Consider the following 18,802-nt stretch of genomic DNA (forward strand, 5'->3'; position numbering starts at 1 on the left):
AAACAGACACAGTCAATTCATCAACGCATGACAGACCACTGGTGAACCACTGTCTTGCGACCCCCGTTTCAGTCCCCAGTATGTATGCTGCAATAGCTTGTATGTACCAGGGGGCTAGGGTCAGCTTGTCTTATCTGGTGCACTATGTGACAGCAATCATGCTCACACTAATTTCTCCCCCAATCCCACCCTGCTACCTAACACAATCAGAAAGAGTACATCAAGACAGACAGTAGAGCTTATAACAATCATAAACATAATCATCATTTAAAGTTGTATTGAAACGAATCAAAAACAAATCCCTCACTATCTTTTCTTCAAACCTTTCAAGATCTTTATTAAGCCAAGAACATCATGAATAAAATAAAAAGTGCGTAGAAAAAATGTAACAGGTTTAGAAATGTTGTATACAACTATGTACAGACAAAGTTCGCTTTGTGCCAAGGTAACAGAACCATGTTCAACACGCAGTGAGAGATTAATTTTTTTTTTTTAAATATATTTAAATAATCCTACAGAAATAACACAAACTGCATTTATTCATTACTCTGGGGCAGAGACCCCTTCAAACCCCAACTAAAATCCAAAACATGTAGATTGTGTCCTTTGATGCATGCACAGCCAGCTCAGTGCCTTAAATTGGGTTGCACATTCGAGCCAGCACAGCACCAGTTGGAAACCAAGAGCAAGTTACAATATCCATATTAGCATATGACTTAGAATGAAGCTGGATTGGCCATGCATTCTAAGTGGTATGCTACAGTCAGTGCTTGACTTGGGCTAGAACAAACAGAAACTTGAGTTCCAGCACCTCAAGCACTGGCTGAAGTAGTTATTGTAACAGAGTCCAAACATTATCTTCTCTTGTTTATGTCATGGTGAGCCACAGAGGTAGTACACCCGCGAGGGACAGGGGAGAGGAGTGTCACTGTCAGGTAAGTAGAGGGGAAAACAGAGAAGATAAAGGACGACTAACTGAACATAGACTTTGACCGGGTATTGTACTGTAAGTTTCATGCCCCTGTATTAAAATTAGTGGGTGTTCAGTAGCGAATATAAACCAGGTTAATATTTGACAACACATATTTATTTATTTTCATTAGCATTTTGATTATTCATTTATACCAATATACAACAATACATATACAAATTGGGTTGTAAAATGATAGGGAGGGAGTAGAGTACTATCAAAGCATTTTTCCCCTCACCCCAAACCATATTACTTTCCCCAATATTAAAGTCTGGAAGATCATGAACAAAACAGCACAAAAACAATAGTGAAAAAAAGTATACCTGGCAGACTAAAAACATGTTTCATTATTTCTTTCTAGAGGGGTGCAACAAGATATGTTTTCACAGATCTAAAGCATGGCATTCTAATTTCAAGTACAGGGGAGAAACGAGTGGAGAACATGTTTAAAGGTCGGCTCAGCGATATGATGTAGATACAGAAAGTAAACAGCATAGTGGGTCAATTTCTGCAACAACTAGAGCACTTAAGAACGAGGTTCAACTTTGCCACTGTTTTGGTGCCCTTGCTAACACGCTGTAACCTTGTGAACTGAACTTGTGCACATGTGCAGACACTTTGTTAGATTGAAGTCTTGCTATTCGTGGCAATGTCATTTCGCTGAGGTTACCTTTAATCATGTAGGGATTTCATTAAAAACATAGGTGAAAGCAAACTTTTGGGTAGTTTTCATCAGCACCTTCAAAAAAGAACAATCTGAACCTGCCCCATGCTCATAAGAGTCTCTGGCTATGTCCTAAATGTCACCTTATTCCTTATGGGCCCTGGTCAAAAATAGTGCACTATGTAGGAAATTTGGGATGCAGACTGTTATAATGGTCTCCATAATATCGAAATGGACAATTAAAATATAGCTGCTCTAAAAATGTTTACTGGAGGTGGCTTGGGTCAAAGTAAAAAAATAAAACAGGCTTTTCTTTGTCCAATTAACAGGTCAGTATTGCCTTTTATGTACAGCAACGCTTGCGCTTATGACCATGGAAAATAAGGTGCTTAAATCAGTTGCCTCCACTTGAATGTAGCCTTCTATTGTCATAGCTACAATAACATGGAATTCCTCTTTAAAACAGAGTAATTGACTGATGAGAAACAACTGAAATGAAGTACATAACCAACCACATTTCTGGTCCAAGTGATAAGCACCACAACTGTGGAATATTTAGCTCCATTTTTAGAGGCCATTGGCGACTGAGTCAAGAACGTAGACAAACCAAGCGAGTTGACCATGAGATTGCGTAATGTCACCAGTGTCCGAAATTACTGAGGTCTGAATCAACTGGGTTCCTTGCAGGCCTAGAATAAATGCCTGTAGCTGTAGACATTTTGTCTCAAAAACACTGATAGCTCTTCATACCACAAACGTGTTGTATCATTTGGCGCCCTTTTTGGTTTCTGCGACAGAGGGAGCGGCTCAAGAAGCCCTCTAGGACAGGGTTTTTCGAAACTCGGTCCTGGGGCTCCCCCTGGGTGCACGTTTTGATTTTTGCCCTAGCACTACACAGCTGATTCAAATAACCAACTTATCACTAAGCTTTGATTATTTGAAATCAGCTGTGCAGAGCTGGGGCAAAAACCAAAACGTGCACCCAGGGGGACCCTAGGACCGAGTTTGGAAAACCCTGCTGTAGGATAGAACCAAAAAATGTTCACCAGGCAGTCTTTTAAATTAAAATGCGTCATATCAGTCAGACTTTAAATTAAACTAACTACGGAGGAGGCTCCAATTCATCAGTACTTATTGGCAACACTCCTATCGCCATATCATTGCATTTTCCCTCGTCTCCTGGTCTCTCCATATTCCTCTATGAATTCAAGTACTCCTCCAACGTGGTGTGTTTGGTTGGTCTTTTAGTTGAGGAAGCGGCGGCAGCGCCTGGCGGCACAGTTGCAGTGCAGCTTGCTGCCGTCATCCTCAATGGGGAACTTGTAGTCGTAGGTGAGCTCCTCGCCCCGGTAGATCTTACGCAGGGCGAAGATGACGATGTGCTTGTGGCTGTCCACGAGGATGACACGTGAATAGCAGTTGGGCTCGCACGAGTGATTGATGAAACGGGCGGCGTTGCCGTGCATGGTGGCGTCAACCACATCAAAGTCATCAATGCGGAACATGTAACAGCCGATGCCCTGACGAGGAGATAAGAGGGTTTTAGATAGTACTTTATTGAAAACCCAAAGGGGAAAAGTTTGCACCAGCTATTAAAACACCAATACACAAAAGATACACTAAAAGCCTCACACCATGAATGCATGTTAAAAATCTAAGTGCGCAGATTAAAATGTATCATTGCGAATGGTAAAAATATATTTAGTTATTGAATGGAATTAGATGCATTGCTGTATATTTTGCATTGCTGTATTTTCCTCTGTATTCAACATGATCGGTCCATTGATTGTTGTTGACCAACCTTGCTGTCATAGTACTTCTCTTTCTTGTCTGTGAGAACAGCACGGATGACGTTGCCTGCGTACTCGATCACCATCTCCCCTGCCTCAATGTTCCTCTTGCAGAACAGACCACGTCCATGAATTTCAGACCTAGGATAAGGAAAAGATCAAATAAAGAGTGAAAGAGAAAAATAGTAAGTATGAAGTATTTTACCCTAAAAAACTAAGTAATCATAATACTAATAATATTAGAACGTTTAAAAATAGTTTCTTAGTTACCTGTAAACCCCCACTGCTTCCTTGGAGGTCTTCTCCAGGTGTCTGAAGCGCATGGCCATGGGAAGCTCTGTGCTGGTGGCTCGTCTATGAGATGGGAATATGGAGAATACTGTAGGTTAGAACTTATTTCACTCAGAACAATTAAATGACAGCATTAACTCAATGGTAATTGTGGAGTTGTCTAACCTGGTGGATTTCAGTGGGACGTCATCATCCTCCTCGTCATATGGCGTCGACATGATGTCAGGCAGCTGTCTGTGTTGAGATGCCAAGAAGTTGAACATGTCGAAGGTTGACTTCCTGTGAGGGGACATTGGCAGAGAGGGAATTTGTTTAAATGCAGGAGATGTAGGATTCGGGCTATAACATTCAGATTCAATGACTTTACAAATCTGACAGTAAGCTTCAAAATGAAAATCACCTCAACATTCTATTAAGGGATAACATTATGGTGCTCTTATGGCGAGATGGCTCGGTCCTCAACATACCTATTTTAACCACAGACATCAGTGCTTGGTTCTTACCGTGAGTAGACCTCAGCGCGGGCGCAGCCACTGGGGTTGATGGGCAGCTCGTCGTCAGGGGTGTCGTAGCGATGGAAGCGAAAGCGGTATTGTTTACACCCGGCGGCGCCCTGCAGCTGCTCCAGTAGGAAGATGACAGCGTCGTGGAGCAGGCCCAGAACCCGCGCCCCGCTCACCCCGCCGAGGGGCAAAGCCTTCAGATGGAACCCTGCTCGGGCCTCCAAGACGCCGTCAATCACCGCTCGCCACGCCACTGAGGGAGGGCGAGGCAAGAAAGAAAAAAAAGGATATGAATAAGAAAGTAAAATAATTATAGTGCATAGGGTCATTTCACTGGACTCAGATTAAGCCTAGTCTAGGAGTTAAAAGCCAGTACAACAGATTCTGCATAGAGAACGGTTTTATATACAAATAGGAATAGCTATATCTACAACTATGTAAGTTACAGCTAGTTCCGTAGTTAGGCTGAGATTCTCACCCTCTATGCTGTCTGCCTGTACATGGAAGCCATCGTCGCTGGTGATTTCAAAGCGCAGGTGGGGCTGGTTCCTGTGGGCGAACCTGGTCTTGTCCTGTTTAGGTGGCGGCGTGTCGTCGTCTGAGCTAAAACCTGAGCGGTGTTAAGAATAGGAAGGTTAAGTCAGATTTTATTGATCAGAAATTATAAATATTTTCTATCATTCATAAGACTTCAAATATGGGTTTTTGGTTGAATGGGAAAAAATATAAAATAATCATATGTAAAACCGCTCAAGGTTGCCCACCTGAGTAGGGGCCCCAGTCAGAGAGATCTCCATGGCGCGCGCTGACCCACACGTGGGTTTTCCCATGGATGTTGCTGCTACTCTGAGTGGTGCTGCTGCTGGGTGGACGTAGAGTGCTGTTGGGCTGACGCTCCATCTGAGGTATGGGAGGTGGTCTAGAAGACAGGACACACAGACATGGTGTTATATGAATTAATTAAAACTAAGGTGTAATAGAGTTGAGATACTGCTGTGCTACTGAAGGCTTCTATGGAAAGGGGTGCTCATCTGGGTTGAGTCATTCCAAAAAAGAAATGTGCTGGCGGACCGACTGAAGTCAAAAGACGTCAGCTTTTTTTGTATTAATAAAAGAGCACCTATGTACCCTTGTGGGTCATGGTGGAGACAAAAACAGCTAGGCTAATATGTTTTTTCATTAGTTCCCTCAATATAAAAATGTATTCCCTCAATATAAAAAGTAATTCTTTCAATTTTATTAATCCATTCCCTTAATTTAGGAATTTGTTCCCTTAATCATGTAATTGTCCTCTGAATCGGCATTCTGTCGCCCTCTTCACTCCTTTCCCAGAAATTCAGAAACATGTTGCTGCGTGTGTGTGTGTTTGCATGCGTGTGTGACTGACTAATTTAGCTGCTAGCTAGGCATCTTGCTCGCTATACCTGTATAGCGACTTAGCCAACCAGGCACAGATAGAGCCAGAGCCGCTTTAAACCATCTATGTTCATAACTAAAACTGATAGCTATTTGCTATGTTGCGATGACAGTACGTTCACCTGGATATTAGCCAATTGCCAAGCTAGGATAGGTAGCTAACGAACTCCGCCGGAGTATAGACAGGCTATAGAACAGCTAAGATCATAGAGCAGAGCCAGACGGAATTCCTGCCTAGCGCAGGGATGAGAGCACATCATTGCACCTGTTAACACCGAAGCCTCTTGGAAATTATGCTCAATAAATTCTCATGCCATTCCCTTCTGCCTTTGAGTCACATGCTTGTTAACAATCATAAACACATCCAAGCGCTTGGCTGGTGCCATGTTTTACTGGAGGTATAGCCCTAACTATATGCATGAGGCCAGTGAAACACTGTTGCAGGGATGAGAGGTGTGCAAAATGGACAATGTTCATGTTGTATAAGTGGCATGAATCGGAGTTTGCACAAAGTGTATTTGGTTTGCATCATTCAGTTATGACTGCTAGCAAGGCTCCAGGCTTTTCAGGCTATTGAAATTACTTTGCCTAATTAATGGGTTTTGCACACCATTATTTGCCCCTATGAAAACACAAACTGGAAATAAGCTGTTGAATGGTCAGTGATCATCACCACGTGAAGCATGTAATTAACTAAATATAATTACATTTAGGCTGAAGTATGTTATCTGCCAAGTGGGAATAGGACTGTGGTAGGCCTACATAAGGAGAATGCCATTCTTACAAGCCTAGGCTACACAAATCCTCAAGGAGTCAGGAGTAGCTTATCATTTGAACCATCATTTATCAAGTCAGTCATGGTTCTGAAAGGGGACTAAAAAGGCAGTAAAAGAGTGAGGTTCATATTCAAACAAAAATAAAATCTTTGTTGAAACAAGCATTTCGCTGCACTTACGATAGCATCTGTAAATCTGTGTACGCAACTAATAAACTTTGATTAGATTCATTTCAAGCCCAGATTGAAGTAGAATTCAATGAGCTCTGATCAATTCATGATAAGGACATGTGCTCGAATCTGCAGGGGAGAGCCAAGGGAACAAATTAAACAATTGAGGGAATGGATTAATAAAATTGAGGGAGCAACTTTTGATATTCAGGGAGAAAAAAATAAATTGAGGGAATACATTTTTATATTGAGGGAAGGAATAAAATCCCCAGAGGGAACGAATAAAAACCCCCAGAGGGAACGAATAAAAACCCCCAGAGGGAACGAATAAAACCCCCTGAGGGAACGAATAAAACCCCAGAGGGAACGGATTAGTCTAGCTGTACTTTTCCTTCACCATGACCACTAAGGCTCTCCGTACCTATGCATTATAAAATTATTTGGGGATTTAAAATGAACCTTGCAGTGTGTATTTCTGGCATCCATCTTGCTACGGTCACATTTCAGAAGAAACTAACCTGATATTCTCAGGTTCTGGTGGTGGGATGACCTTGAGCTCAACTTTCTCCTGGTCCAGATCCAGCACATCTTTCATTGTTGGGGCTTTGATTCGAACGCCACTATTTCTGTGTGAAGAAAACAGTGACTCTTAGTCAGTAGAAATCTATCAATCAATATCTTTAATTGTCCAAATTGGAAAATGTGTAGTGCAATCAGGGTTACAACATTAAAAAGTTAAAGAAGAAACAATAAATCTCATATCGTAGATATGGTACTCTGCCTTACCTGCTGCCATCTAGGTCATCCACGTCACTAGAGGGCAACTGAGGGAGGAAATCAGTCTTGCATTTCTTCTTGCCGGGACGCTCAGCGACGGAGGACACTCTCTTAACGCGGACCTGGGACTGGGACTCGGGTACGATGGCCGGCTCGTGACGGAGCATCTGTCCAGGAGCGGCAGAGATGGCTACAGGGGACTGGAGTTTGTTGAGGAAAGGGTGGACCTGGAACTGGGATGGGCTCAGCTGAGATGGGCTCACCCTGAGGATATTAGGCCGTATCCGAGAGGGCTCACGATGAGTAGCCATGGCTCTGTCTAAAATAGCTTGGGCCTGGTTGCCGGGCACAGAGACGCACTTGACCCTCACTGGTTTTGCTCCACTCGTCACAGGCATGGCTTGGACCAGCACTCGCCCATCATGCAAACTCTGTGGGGCCCTGATCAGGAGATTGGTGTTGCTTGCTGGTGTGATGTTTCTGTTAGAGATGGTGGTTGATGTGGTGGTGTTGTTTCTGTTAGTGGTGATGAGATGTGAACTATGAAAGACTGTTGTCCGTGGTGAGGGTGATGATGTAGAGGGTACGACCACAACCTGGGGAAGTGCCCGCGGCAGGGCACCACTGCTGTGGATCATCTTGGCGATCTGGCTGATGCGGCTGTAGGAAGGAGAACTGGTGCTGACCGTCTGGAAGGTGTTGGTATTTGGATCTTTCATCAGAATCTGACCTTGACGGTTGACAAGCAGAACTTGCGGGGACGGGGCTGAGTTGGAGGCACCAGACAGAATAGTGGCCGTCAGCTGCTGCTGAGCTTCTTGTCTGGGGGTGGCCAAGCGGATAGCGATAGCTCTGCCCCTAGTGGCCCCTGTCTGTAAGGGTATAGAGTTCATGCCGTTTATTACAAACGGGGTCGGGAAGGCGGTGGAGGGGACTGTCCTTGGAACGGTTCGAACAACGATGGGTGGGGAAGAGGAGGCTACATTCAGAGGCAGAGCAGGTGCAGAAGGTAGGGAGACCCTGATGATTTTCTTCTGTGTTGGTGTGGGTTTAGGAGGAATAGTTTTCATGCTCACAGGACTAGGGCGTTGCATGACTTTGATGGTTTTTACAGGATGTTTTGTGTTGGGTTTGGGTTTGGGTTCCGGCTCGAAGTCTGGGTCTCCCATTTCGTCGTCCACTCCAACGAGAGAATCTGTAGAGGAGCCAGAGCTGTCACTATCGCTGTCATCAAGAGCTGCTTTTTTATTATTAGCCAGGTACACTCTGGTGCCGTCGTCAGCTGAAACAAAATGGCCACTACTTGGGTCCAGAAGAACCTCATTCTGGGATTCCGTTTGGTCAGAGTCCATCAGAACCTCCTCTTCAATAGACATGTCGTTATTTGGGTCACAGGTTTCAAACACTTCTTGACTGTCAGCCCCCTGAGCTTCCCCACTCTTCCCCTCTTCCTGAGTTTCTTCCTGATCGCCGGTAGCCTCACTCGAGTCACTCTCAGAGCCATTATCCGCTCCGTCAAGCTGAGCAATGGACTGAGACGTAGGAAGTGGTGGGGGGAGGGGGAGACCTTCCTGCCCTGAGTCCTTGGAGGCTTCGCACACCACCGTACGAGAGAACTTCAAGTAGTGATCCATGTCCTCGTCTGAGGAACCGTTCTCCAGATCATCTTTAGAGGCCATGGCTTTGGTGAATACTGGAGCCTTGTTGTTGGCGTCCATGTTGTCCCTACCCTGAGTCTGGGTCTCCTCCTCTAGTGCCTCCTCCTCTTCCATATCTCCTCCACCTGTATGGGACCCTCCACAGTGAAGCGCCACAGTCTCATTCAGCAAGGCCTCGTCAAACTCCAGCTTGGCGTTTAGCACTGAGGCCACCGCCACGTCTGCGTCCGCCACGTCGAATGTTGTGAAGGGCAAGTCCTGATCCGACATCAGGGGGGCCGATGTCTGTGTCTTCCTCCATGTTATTTGCTGTCAATGTGATCCCGTTTGAGGGTGCCACCACTGCTTTCTCTGGCTCAGATGAAGCTAAGAAGTATTGTGGCACCTCAGCGGACACTGGAGTTCGGATTTTGAATGGCTGTCTGATCCTGGAGGAGTGGCGGAAGGCCAGATGGAGGTTGGAGGGGGGGCTGCCGGCGGCGCCAGGCCGCAGGGAGAAAGGGTGGGTAAGACTGGAGGGGGACAAGGGAGGGGAGCCCCAGCTGGAGGAGCCAGCGAGAGGTCGTACTTGCCGAGGGGAACTCAGGAGGTTTTCGCTGGTTCTGGGAGGGCAACTGAAGGGGAGGGACCTGGGGTGGAGGGTGCCCCCTGAACGGAGCGTCATTGGTCCCGCGAGGCCGTCGGTGGGGGAGGAGGAGTCCCCTGAGTGGCAGCTCAGAGACAGGCGACGTGGCCGGCGGGTATCGTCCAGGTCTCTGAGAGTCAAGATGTGGTGGGATTTGGACATGGCACTCCCTAGAGAGAAGAGGATCACCAGTCAGTGTCATGGCAGAAAAGTAATATTAACATTTTACATTGAGGTCATTTAGCAAACTCTCTTATCATAAGGGACTTCGTTTATTCAATTTAAGGTTGCTAGGTAAGACAACATATCATATTGAGTAAAAACATTCCTCAATAAAGCAGATATTTCACTGTTAACTGACTTAGATATGAAACTAATATAAACTGGTATTGATATCAAACTTAATGTCTAAGGGAGTGGTGTTACCTGGGGAGGGAAGAGGTCGAGATGTTCCTCCTGCTGGTCTCCTGGTTTGTGAGTAACTAGGGGTTTTGGCCCCAGGCTCCTGTTTCAGGGGAGACGGGGTTGTGCTGGGAGATACCTCAATGGGCGGAGGACTCATCACAGGCTCTGGAATATCCATTTCTGGTCAAGGAACAAAAAAGGAGCATTATTTACTTTTGAGAATTAGTAGATTGTCCCTTTTGAATAGAAAATATTGTACGATCCCCATGTACTTAAGTTGTTATACTTATCCTTCTGTTATTTATTTCAATAGAAAATAAACAAATATAAAATAGGGGACATCAAGGTTATCCATTGTAGTGCTCCACCCTACTACCAGATAGGGGCAGGTTAGGTGTATGGGTTTCCTGACCTTGATAGTAGCTGGGGCTGTGGGCTATGGTTCGGTTCTCCTCCTGGTCCCACCACAGTGGTTCCCCTGGCTTCTCTGGGAGTGGAGAACACACCTCTGTCACCTTAAAGGTGTACTTACAGCGCCGACGAGGGTCCACTGTGCTCCAGTACAGCCGAGAGCACCTGGACGGAGGAAGAGGGAGGGAGGGGAAGGAGAAGAGGAAAAAGGTGAGTAAAGTAAAATATATAAACAACCCAATATCCTTCTAAAATTAACTCGAGGGAAGCTATCCTACAAAGTAACTCAGGAGTTTTATACGGCCATTAATTTCTTATATTAACAGTATATTAAATTAGACAATGACAACCCTGATTACATAATTCAGATATGGATTATTCAACAGGAATCAAAATGGATGCTGTCGATGTCTGGTCACGTGGATTATTGGCCACTTACTGATAGCCCACAGGACACAACCTCGCTCCATTGGCTGATAGTTCAGTCAGCACACCCAGCCTGTTGATCTGCAGAGAGCCTGGATATAGAAGGAGACAGATGGATAGTTTCAGAGGGTTTCACATGTAAAAAGGGGAATGATTGTTGGCAGTAATATAAATCCCTTACTGGCCATACTTTTACAGCATATGGGTCACACCTTCCAAATCAAAAGCAGAGAGCGCATTGACATAGGCTTTGTTCCCAATCTCACCCTATTCCCTATGTAGTGCACTACTTTTGACCAGAGCCCGGGGCTCTTGTTAACCCTTTACACTCATACCCGTATATGGGTTGAAAATGATATGTTCCTACATTGGAACGAAGTGGCTATAAAGTAACATGCTATACGTCAGAGCTCAGGGTCTCTGCTTTACAGGTTTTGACTGACAGCAGTTCTGAACTTGAGCACTGCGTGCAACAAGAGGTTTTGCTGTAAATTAAGAGGACTATGTGTTTTGAAAGATGAGACGTAGAGGATTAAAATAAATACCGCTTTTGTGTCATACAAGCAAGTCTTAATGTGCACTTCACATTTCCATATAAACTCATGAAATGTACAGAGTCAACGTTTACGACCACTATGTTTGATGTATGTTTGATGACATGGCGTTTTACCCTGGCTTGTCCTTAACCAAATGAGCCGTTTTCTGTATTGTGAAGCAAATTTGCAGCGGACCACGCATCTGAATGCACTCCTGACTCCATTCTATGCGCACCAAAATTACGATCTGCTTCTCTGAGTTGCCTTGTGAAAGCTTAACACTAAGATCTAGCTAGTCATGTTGATAATAGAACAAGCATTCAAATGACCCAGATAGCAATTTATAATGGACAGTTTTTGGATTGCATAAACAACAGTAACTATGTGACGGCAGGGATGCAGAGCTGTGTTCCAAACAAAACAACTACAAGTGTGTTTGCTCTAGTTCCTCAACGGCACAGCTAGAAGAGCTCAAAAAAAGCACCTTATAGTTGACTCTTCTTTAAGTCATAAATGTGCCTTGAATTTTCTAAGGAACTGTGTACACTTTGGAGGTGTGGCCACTTGGAGACACCAGTTTAACCTCACTCAAACCCTTGGCATTTTTTTGTCTTATGTTGAACCTACCCCAAATTTTGAAAGAATATTCATATTAAGTTACTGAACGTATCCATAGTATTTTGAGATTTCGTTATCAACAAATGTGGCGAAAAGTACAGTAACTGTAAAATGCACATAATATCAACAGTGTAATGTTTGGATTCAGTCTTGTGTTAGGTGAACTGCAGTGTCCTCATTTTTAGTCTAATAATCTGCCCATAATCTCCAAACTGTTCCCTTTTAATTGCTACCATGGTTATGCATATGCTTTCCATATTTCTTCTGTAAGTAAAAAATATTTCAATTTATCCCCATCCATATAGGCCAATTCCCACGAGTGTAAAGGGTTAAAAGTACTGCACTACATAGGGAATAGGGTGCCGTTGGGGATGTACCATACACACCAATGGTCATATTTATAGACTCTGGCTCCAGGCCAGTCAGAAACTTCCGACGGAGGCTGATCCCTTCGAAGTCCACGTAGACCCGCCGGAGAACTTCGAACCCATTCCCAGACACCATCTGGAGAAGAGGGGAAACGGGAGCGTAAATCCTGAGCAGTAGGTGTATGGGTGTGTCCTGAGACATAACATTGGCCCTAATGCTACACAATAAGTCACCAGGTGTGAAGTTTGAATGCTGCTGACAAGTCACAGTGAAAGTGGTGGTGCTCAAGGTTGGAAAGACAACTATATGTTTGTTTATGTGTGTGTGTGTGTTCCTCATTAGCCCATATATAAAAGGTTCACCTTCTCACTGACGAGGTCGCGGTGCCTGGAGCAGAAGACCTTCCTGTCCTCCTGGAAGAAACAGTTGCGGGCACGGGCGCACATGAAGTGGTAGTTACTCTGACAGGACGAGAGACAGCAGCCCACTGTCGCCCCCGCCTGGCCACAACGCTCACAGCGCTGTAGGGAAGGAAGGTGGAATGAGTGCAAGGAGAGGAAAGAAAACAATGAATGAGAAAGACTAACGGAAAAGTCCCTGAAGAGTAAACATTCTCATAACTAAATGGGCATAACAGACTTGACAATTCTCTCTTTGGAACAATAAAGTTGATATCTTATGACAATATTAGAAACGGACAACTTAATACTTATGCCTGAATACAAAGCCTATCGGGTAAGGATGTACTCCAGCTTTGATATGTGGGAGGTGTATGAAATGTCACCCTATTCCCTACATAGTAAACCATGGGTTCTGGTCAAAAATAGTCCACTATATAGGACCCTGGTCAAAAGTAGTGCAGTTTATAGGGAACATGTTGCCATTTGAGATGCAACTATGGTGAATTTCTATGCATTCCTACCATGTGACGCCCCCTGGAGACAGCACTGTGTACTTGGAGCAGAGCTCCGTTGTCTTCGTACACCTCAGCGGACCACAGGCAGCAGTTAACGTGGGCCCACTCGTTCTGCCCCAGGTACAGCAGTCTGCCCGCGTCCTAAAATAAAGACGAGGACATTCAGATTTAGAACGGACCTGAGACAATAGCTGGTAATACCATTACTGTGGGAATGATGTACTATAGAATTGTTTCACAACTCCGGTCCTTGAGTACTCCCAAATAGAATACATTTTGTTGTAGCTGCATAAAAGCACACACGTAATTCAACTAGTCAAGTGCTTGATGACTAGTTGACTAGTTGAAATGTGTTCCCTTTCAGTCAGTTAACTTCAGTACAACATACTATGGGGTGTTCGGTTGAAGAATCTACAATCACTCCTGACAAGGCCAATGAAATCTGCGCCTCGCTGGAAGCCCCTCCTTCCACAGGTGGTAAGCGTAAGACTCAGATTCACTCTTTCAGTTATTCCGCTCTTCACCTTGGTGTGAACAGGAACATTTCATGCTAGTAAAACAAACAATTGGAACGAGACAATCTTACTTTGTGCCAACTAAACTGTCCCTTAGTGGTAGAGCGTGCCCCCCAACCCCCAATCCGTTTGTGTGCGAGATTAGAAGACGGCTTGCACAGTTCCCCTACTAGTTCGCAGCGCAGGTTCTCTTGACAAACGTGTAGCATTCTTTAAGGGGCTCTTTAACGATAATGACTTCCTCTCCCAGGTGCCTGTACCTCGGCTACAGGACGCGGAGATGGATTGGGTCGTTTGGTTACGGCCAAACAGGGTGCTACGTCAGCCATTGCCAGAGCCCATTGTGTAGGGCTGGGCGATATATTGAATTATGCTTAACAAAAATATAAACACAACATGTAAAGTGTTGGTCCCATGTTTCATGAACTGAAATAAAAGATCCCAGAAATGTTCCATAAGCATTCACAATTTTCCATTCTATCAAATTTTGTACACAAATTTGTTTACATCCCTGTTTGTGAGCATTTCTCCTTTACCAAGATAAACCATCCAGCTGGCAGGTGCGGCATTACAAGAAGCTGATTTAACAGCATAATGGTTACACAGGTGCACCTTGTGCTGGGAACAATAAAAGGCCACTCTAAAACATGCAGTTGTGTCACACAACACTGTGCCACAGATGTCTTAAGTTGAAGGAGCGTGCAATTGGCAGGCTGACTGCAGAAAAGTCCACCAGAGCTGTTGCCAGAGAATTGAATGTTGATTTCTCTACCATAATCCACTTCCGACAGCTTTAGAGTATTTGGCAGGCCGGTTAACTGGCCTCACAACCACAGACCATGTATAACCACGCCAGCCCAGGATCTCGACATCCAGCTTCTTCAACTGCGGGATCATCTGTAACCAGCCACCCGGAAGGCTAATGAAACTGTGGGTTTGCACAATCAATGAATTTCTGCTGTCAAAACCATCTCAGGGAGACTCATCTGTGTGCTTGTCGTCCTCTCCAGGATCTTGATCTGACTGCAGTTCGGCGTCTTAACCGACTTCAGTGGGCAAATTCTCACCTTCGATGGCAACTGGCACCCTGGAGAATTGTGCTCTTCACGGATGAATCACGGTTTCAACTGTACCGGGTAGATGGCGTTGTGTGGCGAGCGGTTTGCTGATGTCAACGTTGTGAACAGAGTGCCCCATGGTGGCAGTGGGGTTATGGTATGGGCAGGGATAAGCTATGGACAACGAACACAATTGCATTTTATCAATAGCAATTTGAATGCACAGAGATACCGTGATGAGATCCTGAGGCCTATTGTCGTGCCATTCATCCGCCGCCATCACCTTATTTTTCAACATGATAATGCACAACCCCATGTCGCAAAGATCTGAACACAATTCCTGGAAGCTGAAAATGTCCCAGTTCTTCCATGGCCTACATACTCACCAGACATGTCACCCATTGAGCATGTTTGGGATGCAATGGATCGACGTGTACGACAGTGTGTTCCAGTTCTCACCAATATCCAGCAACTTCGCACAGCCATTGAAGAGTGGAACACAATTCCACAGGCCACAATCAACAGCCTGATCAACTCTATGTGAAGGAAATGTGTATCGCTGCATGAGGCAAATGGTGGTCACACCAGATACTAACTGGTTTTCTGATCCACGCCTATACCTTTTTTTAAAGGTATCTGTGACCAACAGATGCATACCTATATTCCCAGTCATGTGAAATACATAGATTAGGGCGTAATACATTTATTTCAATTGACTGATTTCCTTATATAAACAGTAACTCAGTAAAAAAATTGAAATTGTTGCAATTTGCTTTTATATTTTTGTTCAGTGTATTTTGATAAAATAATGACATTAGTGGGTTTTATGGTTGTGGAAAGCTTATAGCCTAGGTATAATTTCACAAGCCTTGAATACATTTGATGATTGACGACTGTTCGATATGCAGTGCATTTGACCTTTAAAATAGTACAACAAAACTTATTTAGAGAAAACAAACAAATCTAGATGTATATCGTGAATAGCCCATACATTTTTTTTTTTTTATTAAATATGATTTTTAAGCCATATCGCTCAGCCCTACCCCTGTGCCCAAAAGGGACTGGGCTTCATCCAGGCTAAACAGTTTCACGGAAGCACAGCTTATTTTGGAAGCTCGTCAATTTTTAAAACCCCCTCTGTTATCCTGCGTTCCTTGGTGTTCACAGGGTTCAAGGGTTATATCAATCTCCCAGGGTGATAATTATAAATTGGCAGATTTGCTCTCAGTCCACAAGGGGGCACTCACCCATAGGTGGCTCACTACTTGGATTCATTGCTGATTCGTGCCTGTAGATCACTAGTCCCTATGAGGTGCTTAGTGACACAGGTTATAGGTTCTATAAGCGATTGGTTGCATTCCTGTGAATTAAATTCAATTACAAATCACCCATCTTACCACAGAAGGGATCGGTTTTTCAGAGCAGTCTGTCCCTTTTCCAGCTGGGTTACAAGGTGCTGTGGCACCGGTACCTATGACAACCTTCATGATAGCGGTTTTCTCCTGGGTAAATGTTTAATGGGTGCTGTCCAGTGCTGGGTGCCAGCCGGTTATTGGGACGCATCTTACCGCCTAAACCGACTGACGTTCGTTGTGACCGAAGTACCCCCAAGGGGCACTGCAAATCGGGGTACTTCACTGATTGCCAGAGCCCCTGAACCCAGAGTGGACCGGGCTTCAGGCAAACCTTGGCACATAAACAGTTGTGTCAACCGAAAGTTCCACATTGTTCATATGTGACAAAAGTGTTGCATCTCCCACATGTGGGTACAATGAAAAATGTCCCTTCTCCACATTTATACACGTGGTGGTTGAGAGCGGTGGAAAGGGAAAAATAACCAATATCTCCCAGTCTACACTTGACGGGAGGCTCGCTGTCGGCTCCAACCAATGGCCTGCATGCGCAGCGTTGCTCTGGATCATGCGAACATTGACGTCAGGGTACAGGCTACAATTTCTTGCGTTTCCCCCATGCTTCAGCGACGTCAAAATGTTGACTGTTTCGGAGGCCTCAGTGCCCGGTTTGAGGGAGGGAATATCCTCCCGTCTCCAGACGCGGGCAATACGATTTCTATGTCGGATCCAGGACGGCTGGTACAGCCAGTATTTCCTGGTTCTGGAAAGGGGTCGGGACTTTACGCCCGGGTCCTCAGCAAGCATCTCAGAGTTCACACATTCAAAATTCTCACAAATCAGAGGCTATTACGGTCTGTGCGTCCCAGCGATTTGTTCACCATCAACCTAATGGAAGCGTACTTTCATGTGCCCCAGTCACAGAAAGTTTTGGAGGTTCCATTACGGGGTGACACCCTACAAGTTTTTGGTCCTCCCGTTTAGCTTGTCCCTCTCACCTCAAATATTTTGGTGGAGGCGGCTCTGGCACCAATGGCAGCCATGGTTCGCTGAGGTCATTCGCTTTATAGGCGGGGACCCGTGGCCACTCCCGTTGTGCAGGGACCTGTTGTCCCAGGCGCACAGGGCAGAAATCTTATTCCTATGGGCATGGCCAATCTGATGACAAGAGGTTTACCTCCGAATGTTATTGCTACCATTCAGTCTGCAAGGGCACCCTCCATGAGAGAGCTGTATGCATATAAATGGCAAGCGTTTGAGCTGTGGTCAAGATAAAGGGATTGTTCCTTTTCGGTGCTCTGTGAGGGATATCCTTATGTCCTACAGGAGCTTTTTGAGCAGGGACGGGTATTCTCCACTTTAAAAGTGTACATGGCCGCTATCTCAGTGTTTCACGTGGGAATTGACAGAGCTACACCGGAGGCCCACCCCGTTTGCGCGGTTACTGAAAGGTGTACATCGTCTCAGACCGCCCAAATGAGACTTGCCTCTGGTTTTGGAGAAACTGTGTGCTTCCCCCTTCAAGCCTCTGGATCTTAAGATCCTCTTCTACAAAACTTTGCCGCTTAGCTTAGGATAGCATAGCTCTGGACTCGGCTGAACGCGTTGGGGATAGCATAGCTTAGGATAGCATAGCTCTGGCCTCGGCTGAACGCGTTGGGGATAGCATAGCTTAGGATAGCATAGCTCTGGCCTCGGCTGAACGCGTTGGGGATAGCATAGCATAGCTCTGGCCTCAGCTGAACGCGTTGGGGACCTACACGCATTATACATTTTTACATTTACATTTTAGTCATTTAGCCGACGCTCTTATCCAGAGCGACTTACAGTAGTCAATGCATACATTTCATAAATTTTTTATTTTTTTTTCCTACTGGTCCCCCGTGGGAATTGAACCCACAACCCTGGCGTTGCAAACACCATGCTCTACCAACTGAGCCACAGGGAAGGCTGTTATCCGTACACACTTCCCGCACTCAGCGAATGTAAGGTGATATTGCGTCCAAATGTGGCCTTTTCATGGCTATAACCTGCAGGTCCTTAGCTTTAAACCATTTCAATTTTTGCCTGTTCATTTTGTTTCTGAAGAGCAAAAGAGGTTACATGCCCCGTGTGAGCTTTACGCACGTACATCGAATGGATGTCCAGTTACGGTGCCTTCAGAAAGTATTCATATCCCTTGACTTATTCCACATTTTGTGTTACAGCTTGAATTCAAAATGGATTATATCAAACCAAAAATCTCACCCATCTACACACAATACCCGCATTATCACAAAGTGAAAATGTTTTTGTTTTTTTAAATAGTTGCAAATTTATTGAAAAGTCAAAACTTTGTAGAAACACCTTTGGTGGTGATTACAGCTGAGAGTCTTTTGGAGTCAGTCATGAGCTTTCCACACCTGTAATTGTGCAACATTTACCCATTATTCTTCCAAATTATTCAAGCTCTGTCAAATTGCTTGTTGATCACTGCAACACAACCATTTTTAGGTCTTGCCATGTAACTTGGCCACTCAGGAACATTCAATGTCTTCGTGGTAAGCAACTCCAGTG

General features: G+C 44.9%; 1 protein-coding gene across 1 annotated transcript in view; it reads right to left on the minus strand.

The window, feature by feature from the left end:
* Positions 1 to 1,065: 1,065 nt before the first annotated feature.
* The window catches only part of LOC106588247 (histone-lysine N-methyltransferase 2B), a 62,622-nt gene continuing 44,885 nt past the window's right edge, over positions 1,066 to 18,802 (minus strand). Inside the window, 16 exon segments of the mRNA XM_014177065.2 lie at positions 1,066 to 3,154; positions 3,436 to 3,565; positions 3,695 to 3,778; positions 3,881 to 3,994; positions 4,219 to 4,471; positions 4,697 to 4,828; positions 4,983 to 5,137; positions 7,099 to 7,206; positions 7,367 to 9,225; positions 9,227 to 9,810; positions 10,067 to 10,225; positions 10,458 to 10,621; positions 10,896 to 10,974; positions 12,423 to 12,540; positions 12,768 to 12,926; positions 13,328 to 13,462. Coding sequence (XP_014032540.2) covers positions 2,879 to 3,154; positions 3,436 to 3,565; positions 3,695 to 3,778; positions 3,881 to 3,994; positions 4,219 to 4,471; positions 4,697 to 4,828; positions 4,983 to 5,137; positions 7,099 to 7,206; positions 7,367 to 9,225; positions 9,227 to 9,810; positions 10,067 to 10,225; positions 10,458 to 10,621; positions 10,896 to 10,974; positions 12,423 to 12,540; positions 12,768 to 12,926; positions 13,328 to 13,462 — 4,509 coding nt within the window. The 3' untranslated portion in view covers positions 1,066 to 2,878.

Source organism: Salmo salar, chromosome ssa27 (assembly GCF_905237065.1).
Source record: "Salmo salar chromosome ssa27, Ssal_v3.1, whole genome shotgun sequence".
Lineage (NCBI taxonomy): Eukaryota > Metazoa > Chordata > Actinopteri > Salmoniformes > Salmonidae > Salmo > Salmo salar.